At 46.0% G+C, this 12635-nt stretch overlaps 1 protein-coding gene across 2 annotated transcripts in view; it reads left to right on the plus strand.

Annotated features, from left to right (window-relative positions):
• LOC311515160 (uncharacterized protein) overlaps positions 1-7950 on the plus strand; it is a 70917-nt gene extending 62967 nt beyond the window's left edge. For both annotated transcript variants that reach the window (XR_014710066.1, XM_084618045.1), the window contains 3 exons: positions 2739-2852; positions 3036-3219; positions 7206-7950. Coding sequence is in view for 1 of the 2 variants with exons in the window: in XM_084618045.1 (XP_084474171.1) it covers positions 2739-2852; positions 3036-3219; positions 7206-7229 (322 nt within the window). In the remaining variant the exon portion in view is untranslated. The remainder of the gene's footprint in view (positions 1-2738; positions 2853-3035; positions 3220-7205) is intronic.
• Positions 7951-12635: the final 4685 nt, after the last annotated feature.

The raw sequence follows: 12635 nt of genomic DNA on the forward strand, positions 1-12635 counted from the left end.
TCCTGGGCCAGCTCAGTCCAAGGCTTTCCTCTGCTGGGGTAGGCCAAACAAAAATAAAGGGGCTCAGGCCAGGCCAGAGTTCATATAAGAGGGAAATGCTTCCCTCAGACTGCCTCCGCAGCAGGTCCTCCCTTCCCTCAGGGAGGGGCTTTGGGGCAGCTGCTTTGGGAGAGATTCTGCCTTCTCTCTCCTCATCTCCCTGAAGCTGCTGGTGGCAGGTCTCCTCTCCTCCCTGGTCTGCCCCCATATGAGCTGCTCTTCTACCTTTTAGCTCCAGCAACAGATGTGGCAGGGCGAGGCTGGCTGAGCCCAGAGCAGTTCCTTAGCCTTTTGTTACTCAGTGTGGGATTTGTACACCCCATTACAGCTTGTGAAAGGTGGATTTGGCTCCACAACCCCCAGACTGAAGTTGTGAGTTTAGCAGTAGAACATGCATTGCATACCGCAGTGGAAACAGAAGCTTGTCCATGCTTTGGAGTAAGAGAACTGATCACTCTCCATACCCATTAGCTCCTTATCTTCTCTGCTGAGGCTGCTAACAAGAGTGTCTGTATGCCAGAGACTATCATTCATAAATGTATCCATTCCCTCCTTTTCCTCCTTGAATGTTTGAAATTATTTCTCCTCATGTTCTGGGGCCATTAAGAAGTCCTACCAAGTCTTCTCCCTGCGAGCACCACAAGCAAGATCGGAGGCAGAGGGACAACACCGTTGTCAGAAAGGGAAGAATCAGATATGCTGGATATTTCCCCCAGTGAAGCATTACTTGGCATACTTTGCTATATGTGGGTGCTTCTTCCTGATCCAGCAACTGATGAATGATTTTGTATTGCCCCATAAAAGAGACTCATAGAAAAAAGAAGTTATAGACTCACCTCCTAAGCTGTCTGTAACTAGTTGCAGAGGGATCCTTGTGCACTGCACAAGGCAGATGCGAGAATAGACCAGGACGTTGACATTATTGCTTTCCTGCTGACCTGTCTGGTATTGCACTGTGATTACTACAGATTCTCCGGTCTGTTAATAGGTACCTTCTGCAAAGCCTCAGTGCTGTGGGAATGCTGTGAAATGTAGAAGGGCCTCCGCTGCTGTGTGGGGGAACAGGTGTACTGCTTCTTTAAATTGGTTGGCATAGCCAGACTGCAATGAACTGGGAGAAATTCTAGACAAAAAAAGACAGAAAGAGGGTGAAATCCTGGTCTTATGAAATTTAATGGGAGTTTTGCTGTTGTCTTTCAATGAGGCCAAGATTTTACTCAAAGAGTTGTTTAGAGATAATCTGGTTTTCCTTATTTTAATAAGGTTCCTCATTCAGTATCAGAAGAAAGGACTTTTTCTGAGGGTCTCTGCCATTGTCACATGACATTGTGTAGGATACAGAGAATGCTACTGTGGGTGTGAATACATGGGGATTGAGGCTACCACCACCAAAAGCAGCTGACTGCCTTTTTAGAAATTCAGTTAAAACGTAAGTTCAAACCTGTTAAAAGTAGTCACGGTTTACTTTACCCCGTGCTATGTTACATCTGTCTCTTTAAATAAATGCTCCCTGCTTTTCACCAAGGGTAAGTCTATACAACAGTAAAACACCCATGACTGGCCTGTGTCAATTGATTGGGGCTCAGGCTGTGGGACTATCAAATTGCAGTGTAGACGTTCGGGCTCAGGCCCAAACATGTCCACTGCAATTTTATAGCCCTGCAGCCCGAGTCAGCTGACCTGGGCCAGCAGGGGGTGTTTTATACCAGTGCAGACATACCCTAAGACTCACTGCACATACAGAAGAGGCCGCACCTAGCGTGGGCTGTCAGAGAGATGGTTTTAATGTGCTGTGTCTACCAAAAAGCAGTTTTCAATCTTCTCTGAAGAAGCGACCCACCACGGAGGGATCATTATGTAACCCCCTGCTGAGTGTGTTACAGAGCCCTGTATGAACCCATCCAGGAAGTAAATGCAGTGTTACAGCTCCGGTCTACAGAGCTTAGCTCAGGCTGGCATAGCTCTACAGGTGCGTGGTTCAATCCCTGACGTGTTGGCAACAAGGGTGGCCATCACAGTTACTCATCACATTTGTGTCTCCAGAAAAAGTTTGTCCAGATCTCAGGGACATTTCTCAGCCCTTTCAGTTACTTGCTGACTGTGAAAGCATACATATTTCCTTGTACCTTGCACAAAACAAGCTCCTGTGTGGTTCCCTGAATTAAATCAATACAGGTTGTTCAAAAACAGTGTTACATTCTTAGTAAACTTTATTTGGGTGGTGGGGGGAAGGATGTAGTGTTATTTCTGTCAGGAAATACAGATTTTGTGCACGATGAAAACCCAGTTGTATAGTGCCCAAGAGACTGCCAGGGTGACATATGAATACAAAGCAATTGATCTAACAAGGCTCCTCCTCCCCCACCCAGCCTATACATGGCGTAGAACACAAACTCTTTGGGACATGGATCACATCTTAATGTGTATTTGTACAGCACCTAACATGGTGGGTTCTGCTGTGGCTCTCTGAATGCTACAGCAGTATCCTTGTTTAATAACAAAGGAGACCCACTGAGGAATCTGATCCTATAATGCTGTAGGTAAGGAGGACAAAATATCGCAGGAGACAGTAAGGAACCCTTACTATATGTTCCATTCAATGCATCCGATGAAGTGAGCTGTAGCCCACAAAAGCTTATGCTCAAATAAATTGGTTAGTCTCTAAGGTGCCACAAGTCCTCCTGTTTTTTTTATCACAGGAGAGACGATCTTAAGGGAGATGAAGGACATACATTTGAGAGCAGAGCCTCACAAGCTCATCATCAGTCCCACAGAAAGGAAGCGTTGATAATGGACTGCAGGATTTGGTCTTGGTAAGTAAAATACAAGGTAACTGTATGCTTGAATTCTCTCCTTAGATGTTAGTTTATTAGGTTAATTGGATAATAAAAGACATTCTTTTGCTACTGAGACCTCTGCTGTTTTATGCTTCTAGCTTGGCCTCTTGGCCTTGGGATCCTGATGCTGATGTTTCCATTTGTTTCTCCATTATCTAGTGAATGGTTCAGCACACAGCAGAGCAAGCACAGCATGACCCACTTCGAAACCCCATCCCTGCTTTTCAACATCGTGACGTGGTCTTTCCCCAGGCCCAAGCTACGCACTGGAGCGCTGCATGCCATGTTTGCGTCTATCTCCTATAAATATCGTCAGCTGGCACTTCTACTGGTGCACTTCCAAGTGAGTATCCTTCGGTTCTGTGAGCGCTCGGTGGGTGAAATTCACCTCCGTGTAGAGGACCAGCCCCAGGCCTGTGACACCACTTCAGTCTCACATAAACCCTTTCGCACAGGGGCGCGTCCGATCCAGGGGAACTAAGGGCTGCGGAGACATGGCCTCTTCATCTAAGCTGTGAACGGGAAGTGAAGCTGAGCTCTTCTACGCTAGGCGAATAAAGATACCCTTGGGGCACAGTTATACACTCATTTCAAAGACTGGCAAGTGTGTTTGGAGGGAACTAGAAAGTTTCTGCTGAAGTATAATTAAGACTGTTTTCAAGTGCAGTTGTAACCTTAAAGTGGAAGAGTGAGGGAGTTAAAATGGAACCGTTTACAAAGCAGTAAAAGCTCTGCTACATTAGGCCCTCTGCATGTACAAAATTATAGGATTGGAAACCATTCAGCCAGTCCAGTGCCTGAGTGGCTCAAGGATCCTAAAGTGCTTTTTAATGTTTTCTATATAGAGAAGAGAACATAAAGGGATGGATGGGGGGAAACACTTTGGACGAAATAAGCACAGATCCCAAACACTCCTCTTTTCCTCCCAAGCCTTTTTAAAGTTTGATTCAAACTTTGGTGGTAAATGTGAGGTCTGCTGGCTTCCCCCTTGGCTCTAGCAGCTGCTGTTCCACCCTGAATGGAGGCTATCTGCATGGCTGCCTCAGTTTATATGCAATTCACACTTTCAACCTTTTCTTTGCAACCAGCAGTGCTAGAAGTAATTTTTTTTTAAAGGAATGCTTGCATTCTGAAGTCATCCCGTGAGACATGCTTCTGCCTTAATTGAGTTCTACTCACGGTTGAATCTGAATCTTACCCAAGGGGAATGAACCTTCAGGAGCTCAGGCGAATGTGAGCTGATCAGAATTTCAACATCTGTATGAGGTACTACAGGCAATGTCTTGTTTTGGTGTCTCAAATGGGCAGAGTGCTGTTTATGGGCGGAACTTGGGAGAGTATTATTTTCCCCTCCCCTCCAACGTTCAAACCCTGAAAAAAAAAAATCCACTTTACATGTGCCTCTGATCTTCCTAGTTTCAGCGGAAGTACTGGCCAATGGACATTTATTGTGTTATTTCTATGTTGGCTGCAAACAAAACAGTGAGGTTTATCAGAGCAGACAGGTTAGGCCGTGCCTACACTGTTTTAAGAACATAAGAGCGGCCATACTGGGTCAGTCCAAAGGGCCATCTAGCCCAGTATCCTGTCTTCTGACAGTGGCCGAAGCCAGGTGCCCCAGAGGAAATGAACATAACAGGTAATCATCAAGTGATTCATCCCGTAGCCTATTCCCAGCTTCTGTCAAACAGAATTAGCTACAGCAGGATCTACAATAGGCCTTCAAGTGCACCTTTGTGTGTTATCCATTTTCAGATAACACCAGCCTCCACTAACGATTTGTCAATGTGACAGGCAACCTGTTCTCCGGATATTAATAAGAGCTACATCTTACTTTTTTATTATATAATGACTTTCATCTCTAAGCACTAACAAACTTCACTTCAAGGAGCGAAGAGGCTTTGTCTATTAATCATTTCACCCATCGCTGAAATGTGGCCTACTCTGGGGAGGAACATGAAATCTATATAACAGCTCACCACAACATTACACAACAGTTTGCAGCAGAAAGTGAAGATTTATATTATGTCCAGTTGAAAGGTTAGTTAAGAAGATCTTAATTGAAGATACACACCAAAACTAACTCCTATAAACCTTAAAGACATGTTAATGACTACAAGGAATGTTAATGACTGAAGTTAAGTTAAAAGGTTACTTGATTATAGTCTATAAGTATCTAAAGGGGAACAAATATTTAATAATAGGCTTTTCAACCTATGAGAGAAAGATACAACACAATCCAGTGGCTGGAATTTGCAGTTAGACAAATTCACGCTGGAAATAAGGCATACCTTTTTAACGGAGAGAGTACAATTTATGTAAAGGGTTGTGGTGTATTCTCCATCACTGGCAATTTTAAAATCAAGATGGACTTTATTTTCCTAAAACAGATGGACTAGGACTTATTTGGGAGAAGTTCTAAGGCCTGTGTTTTACAGGAAATCAGACTAGATGATCACAGTGGTGCCTCCTGTCTTGGAATCTACGAATATATGGTCAGAATGTCCACCAAACAATTAGAACAGAAGGGAAAAAAATAAAAAGAAAGATACAGACAGTCGATGCACTGCTACTCAGGAGTCACGTCTTACAGGGCCAGAATGTCTACAGCTATCTGAGCCACATATCCCGTGCAATAGAATATTTCCATTTTGTGGAGCTCCGATCAGTTATTTCCTTACCTTCTCAGTGGAAAGGGGACCAACGCAAAAACCCTGTATTCAAAACCCCTGGAAATTGGGGAAGATCGGGTGCAGATCCAGGTTCTGTAACATGGGCCTATTGGCACTTCTATGAGCTTCAGGTGCTCACTGGAGCGATAAAATATGGCCTTACATTTTGTGCATTTAATACTGAACAATAAATCCATGGTAGTGAAATGATACATGACAGAATATCTAATATACACTGGAAGAAAAAAAGTTAATGATTATAGATGGAATATTTTAGGGATCTAATCGTTAAAGAGGTTGGCGGGCCCTCATCCGCTACTTTTGTGAACCTAGCCCTTCATGTCCTTTTCTTTTGTTAAAATACGCCAGAAATATTTAATTTGACCCAATGTGTTTTGTTCTCCCTTTGGATTTTCCAAAAATTCCAAAAAATGTAGTTAGACCCCAACCATTTATCATACGTGTTTTGGAACTGATGGGAATGTGAAATGAGTGATTATAGCATTTAGCCACTAGGGGTCTCCAAAACTGAGTGGTAGCAGGAACCCTGCTGCAGTTCCCAGATTGATATAGATGCCTGTCTATTGATATAGATGGAGACCTGAAGAGCCTAAAATGTCCTTGCCGCTGTTACCAGGATATCTTCGCCACACAAAAGAAAAAACTAGCATAAAAGAAATTTATTCTTTTGACAATAGTAGGTCTGAAGAGTTCAGGATCTGTCTTCGTTACAGCCTGGCAGGTCCCAATTCACTGAATACTCCTCTAGTCTATTCATCGTCACCCTCACAGTTGCAGCGCTGGGAGATCTTGGAGGCAGGCTCTAGGGCTTGAGAAATCCCACAAAAGACTGTCAGGCCAAAAAGCCTGGCGGTTAGGTCGGGACGTGATTGGGACAGGGAATAGCCGGCAGCACGGACCTCGTGGTTGTTTTGCATTTTCAGAGTTGTCGTTGAAGCATAAAAGCATCAAGCACCACTTGTGACTCATTTCAAGTGTGAAAGAGAGCCATAAGTTAAGCATCATATATCACACACAACAGGGCCCCTAGCTGCACCAGAAGTTTTTACACAATTTTCATATGACAATCTAGTTGTCTCTATGTTTAGGGCCCTATAACATTGAGGCTATTGAGATCAGGGCCATTTCCACTTTCATTGTACATTATATTCTGTCACTTGTCAGTTTCCTCACTTCCCATTCCACTACCACAGATTTAATCTCCAGTTCTCTATGCACCAAGTTGAAGGCCTTGCAGTTTTCATGTATTATTCACCTCCATTTGCTATACTTGTTAAACAGTATATGTTCATTGGAGTTAATAAATCACCATTTACTCCCCCCCAGCTTATTTCCCAGAAAAGAGTTATTACTCCATCTCTCTCTACCAACAGCGGTTTTATAGTTACCACAGATTTCTCTGTATTCATGAAGCTATTTATCACTGTACCTGTCTTAAATATTAGCACAGTAAGCGTCCTCTAAAGGCTTAAGTTATAACCTGTCTTATGTATGTGGAGGCATACATGTGTCTGATTTGAAATTATGTGAATTTCCTCCCGATTGGGTGGGTGACATCTCCCTCAGCTTGGAAAAGTCAAGGTTATTAATGTGTTCATCACAGAAAAAAACATTTTCCTCTTTATGTGTTTAACAGAGAAACAAGGGACTGAAGGTCTAACTCACTTTTACACATCAGCTGTTGCTCTTATCAACTCCTGGAAGAGTTTTACCTGAGTAAGTGTGGAAGGATGGATTGTGTTTGACCATTACATAAGTCCCTAAGCTCTGGTCTACACTAGGACTTTAGGTCGAATTTAGCAGCATTAAATCGATGTAAACCTGCACCCGTCCACACGATGAAGCCCTTTATTTTGACTTAAAGGGCTCTTAAAATCGATTTCCTTACTCCACCCCTGACAAGTGGATTAGCGCTTAAATCGGCCTTGCCGGTTCGAATTTGGGGTACTGTGGACACAATTCGATGATATTGGCCTCCGGGAGCTATCCCAGAGTGCTCCATTGTGACCGCTCTGGACAGCACTCTCAACTCAGATGCACTGGCCAGGCAGACAGGAAAAGAACCGCGAACTTTTGAATCTCATTTCCTGTTTGGTCAGCGTGGCAAGCTGCAGGTGACCATGCAGAGCTCATCAGCAGAGGTGACCATGATGGAGTCCCAGAATCGCAAAAGAGTTCCAGCATGGACCGAACGGGAGTTACGGGATCTGATCGCTGTATGGGGAGAGGAATCTGTGCTACCAGAACTCCGTTCCAGTTTTCGAAATGCCAAAACCTTTGTCAAAATCTCCCAGGGCATGAAGGACAGAGGCCATAACAGGGACCCGAAGCAGTGCCGCGTGAAACTGAAGGAGCTGAGGCAAGCCTACCAGAAAACCAGAGAGGCAAACGGCCACTCCGGGTCAGAGCCCCAAACATGCCGCTTCTATGATGAGCTGCATGCCATTTTAGGGAGTTCAGCCACCACTACCCCAGCCGAGTTATTTGACTCCTTCAATGGAGATGGAGGCAATACGGAAGCAGGTTTTGGGGACGAAGAAGATGATGATGATGATGAGGTTTTAGATAGCTCACAGCAAGCAAGCGGAGAAACTGGTTTTCCCGACAGCCAGGAACTGTTTCTCACCCTGGACCTGGAGCCAGTACCCCCCGAACCCACCCAAGGCTGACTCCTGGACCCAGCAGGCGGAGAAGGGACCTGCGGTGAGTGTACCTTTTAAAATACTATACATGGTTTAAAAGCAAGCATGTGAAAGGATTACTTTGCCCTGGCATTCGCGGCTCTCCTGGATGTACTCCCAAAACCTTTGCAAAAGGTTTCTGGGGAGGGCAGCCTTATTGCGTCCTTCATGATAGGACACTTTACCACTCCAGGCCAGTAACACGTACTCGGGAATCATTGTACGACAAAGCATTGCACTGTATGTTTGCTGGCGTTCAAACAACATCCGTTCTTTATCTCTCTGTGTTATCCTCAGGAGAGTGAGATATAATTCATGGTCACCTGGTTGAAATAGAGTGCTTTTCTTCAGGGGACACTCAGAAGAGCCCATTCCTCCTGGGCTGTTTGCCTGTGGCTAAACAGAAATGTTCCCCGCTGTTAACCACAGCGAGGGGGGAGGGTTGAGGGGGTAGCCATGCGGTGGGGGGAGGCAAAATGCGACCTTGTAATGAAAGCACATGTGCTATGTATGTAATGTTAACAGCAAGGTTTACCCTGAAAGAGTGTAGCCACTGTTTTATAAAATGTGTCTTTTTAAATACCGCTGTCCCCTTTTTTTTCTCCACCAGCTGCATGTGTTTCAGTGATCACAGGATCTTCTCCTTCCCAGAGGCTAGTGAAGCTTAGAAAGAAAAAAAAATGCACTCGAGATGAAATGTTCTCCGAGCTCATGCTGTCCTCCCACACTGACAGAGCACAGACGAATGCGTGGAGGCAAATAATGTCAGAGTGCAGGAAAGCACAAAATGACCGGGAGGAGAGGTGGCGGGCTGAAGAGAGTAAGTGGCGGGCTGAAGACAGGGCTGAAGCTCAAATGTGGCGGCAGCGTGATGAGAGGAGGCAGGATTCAATGCTGAGGCTGCTGGAGGACCAAACCAGTATGCTCCAGTGTATGGTTGAGCTGCAGCAAAGGCAGCTGGAGCACAGACTGCCACTACAGCCCCTGTGTAACCAACCACCCTCCTCCCCAAGTTCCATAGCCTCCACACCCAGACAGCCAAGAACGTGGTGGGAGAGCCACCGGCCAACCAGCCATTCCGCCACAGAGGATTGCCCAAAAAAAAGAAGGCTGGCATTCAATAAATTTTAAAGTTGTAAACTTTTAAAGTCCTGTGTGGCATTTTCCTTCCCTCCTCCACCACCCCTCCTGGGCTACCTTGGTAGTCATCCCCCTATTTGTGTGATGAATGAATAAAGAATGCATGAATGTGAAGCAACCATGACTTTATTGCCTCTGCAAGCGGTGATCGAAGGGAGGAGGGGAAGGTGGTTAGCTTACAGGGAAGTACAGTGAACCAAGGGGCAGGGGGTTTCATCAAGGAGAAACAAACAGAACTTTCACACCGTAGCCTGGTCAGTCATGAAACTGGTTTTCAAAGCTTCTCTGATGCGTACCGCACCCTCCTGTGCTCTTCTAACCGCCCTGGTGTCTGACTGCGCGTAACCAGCAGCCAGGCGATTTGCCTCAACCTCCCACCCCACCATAAACGTCTCCCCCTTACTCTCACAGATATTGTGGAGCACACAGCAAGCAGTAATAACAGTGGGAATATTGGTTTCGCTGAGGTCTAAGTGAGTCAGTAAACTGCGCCAGCGCGCATTTAAACGTCCAAATGCACATTCTACCACCATTCTGCACTTGCTCAGCCTGTAGTTGAACAGCTCCTGACTACTGTCCAGGCTGCCTGTGTACGGCTTCATGAGCCATGGCATTAAGGGGTAGGCTGGGTCCCCAAGGAGACATATAGGCATTTCAACATCCCCAACAGTTATTTTCTGGTCAGGGAATAAAGTCCCTTCCTGCAGCTTTTGAAACAGACCAGAGTTCCTGAAGATGCGAGCGTCATGTACCTTTCCCGGCCATCCCATGCTGATGTTGGTGAAACGTCCCTTATGATCCACCAGAGCTTGCAGCACTATTGAAAAGTACCCCTTGCTTTTTATATACTCGGTGGCACAAAGTTCCATGAAAGTGCCCTTACGCATGTGAAAGTTTCGCAGCCACTGGGAATCGTCCCAGACCTGCAACACTATGTGGTCCCACCAGTCTGTGCTTGTTTCCTGAGCCCAGAATTGGCGTTCCACAGCATGAACCTGCCCCATTAGCACCATGATGCATGCATTGGCAGGGCCCACGCTTTCAGAGAAATCTGTGTCCATGTCCTGATCACTCACGGGACCGCACTGACGTCGCCTCCTCGCCCGGTATCGCTTTGCCAAGTTCTGGTGCTGCATATACTGCTGGATAATGCGTGTGGTGTTTAATGTGCTCCTAATTGCCAAAGTGAGCTGAGCGGCCTCCAGGCTTGCCTTGGTATGGCGTCCACACAGAAAAAAGGTGCGGAACGATTGTCTGTCATTGCTCTGATGGAGGGAGGGGCGACTGACGACACAGCTTACAGGGTTGGCTTCAGGGAGCTAAAATCAACAAAGGGGGTGGCTTTACATCAAGGAGTATTTCAGATAGGACTTCACGGAGGGTTCCAATAAGAAATGGTGCACCTAAGTTATTGTTCTTATTGGAACAAGGAGGTTAGCCTGGCCTCTGATTGATACATGGCTAGATTTACCTCGCTGTACCTTCTCTGTGAGTGACTGCAGTGTGACCTAGAGGAATGAGTCCCCTAGACAGGGGAGGGGGGGAAACAAATGAGTACAAAACAAATCTGGTCTATTTCTTGTTTTGATCCACTTCATCTATCTTTTACATCTTTGGCTGGCAGCAGACAGTGCAGAAGGACTGCATGCCATCCACATCTCATGGCTGCTTGGCAGAAGATGATACAGTATGACTGCTAGCCATCCTCATCTCTTGCCTGCCCGGCAGAAGATGGTACAATATGACTGCTAACCATCCTTATCTCTTGCCTGCCCGGCAGAAGATGGTACAGTACGACTGCTAGCAATCCGTATCGCCTGCCTGCTCACCATAAGACGGTTCAATAGGACTGACTGCAGGACTAAAGAGAATGACCTGGTCAAGTCACTCCATATTTAGTCCCTGCGCCCATGTCTGCCCAGGCGCTCCCAGCCGACATGGCCAGGAGCACCTCAGACACGACGAGGATGGCTACCAGTCGTACTGCACCATTTGCTGCCACAAGGCAAGGGGTTGCTGCTGCTGTGTAGCAATGCCGTACCACGTCTGTCAGCACCCAGGAGACATAGGGTGACGGTTACCTGAGCGGGCTCCATGCTTGCTGTGGTATGGCATCTGCACAGGTAACTAAGGAAAAAAGGCGCGAAATGATTGTCTGCCCTTGTTTTCACGGAGAGAGGGAGGGAAGGGGGGCCTGACGATATGTACCCAGAACCACCCGCGACAATGTTTTAGCCCCATCAGGCATTGGGATCTCAACCCAGAATTCCAATGGGCAGCGGAGACTGCGGGAACTGTGGGATAGCTATCCACAGTGCAACGCTCCGGAAGTCGACTCTAGCCTCGGTACTGTGGAAGCGCTCCGCCGAGTTAATGCACTTAATGCACTTAGAGCATTTTCTGTGGGAACACACACACTCGAATATATAAAACCAATTTCTAAAAAAACGACTTCTATAAATTTGACCTTATTCTGTAGTGTAGACATACCCTAAGGGAAAAGGCTCTTCCCTACCGTTTGCATTCCTGCAGTGTGGTCACATGGACAAGAAACTGGGCTGGGCTGCAGAAGTACAGCTGATTGAAAAATGGTAAATATATTCACTGAAATGCTTTGAAAGCTTCAGTTTTGTTGACCAAAAAAATTATAATTTTTGTTTGTTTGTTTCTTTCTTTCCCCCTGCAACAGGGCATGCGCCATCCCATCCTGAGATGCCTCAGGAACCTTTTCACCAATACCAATACACTCCCATGCAGCAATATTATATACAGCACATCTCTACCTTTAATCCTTTCCCACAGGACAGAGGCGGATCAGAGGTCTCCCTTCCTTGAGATCTCTGAACTCAGCTAGCACTGATTACTCCCTCTGGTGTTTCCTTCCCATCCTTCTACCCCTCAGGGGATGGACTCATCCAGCCTGATCAGCCAATTAGCTTCTACATCCCCAATCAGCCTTCTCCAAGGGAACAGACTGATGCCTATGTGATCAGAGTGTCTGGCACACCTTGCTAGCTCCCAGCACTCTCACACCCTCCCATTCCCCGTGGAAAAAAACCTAAATGCTTGCTGGGGGTGGGGGGAAAGACATTTTAGCAAAAATGTAATCAAAAAGCCATTTCTCATTCAAATACTATGTTCGGAGCTGGTAAAAAAAAATCATCTGCTCAGGAGACCTGACCTCTGTTCTTGGCTCTGTTATTCACTTGCTGTGCTTAACCTTGGGCAAATCACGCTCTGTGCCT

Source organism: Lepidochelys olivacea (assembly GCF_965140295.1).
Source record: "Lepidochelys olivacea isolate rLepOli2 genome assembly, chromosome: 1".
NCBI lineage: Eukaryota > Metazoa > Chordata > Testudines > Cheloniidae > Lepidochelys > Lepidochelys olivacea.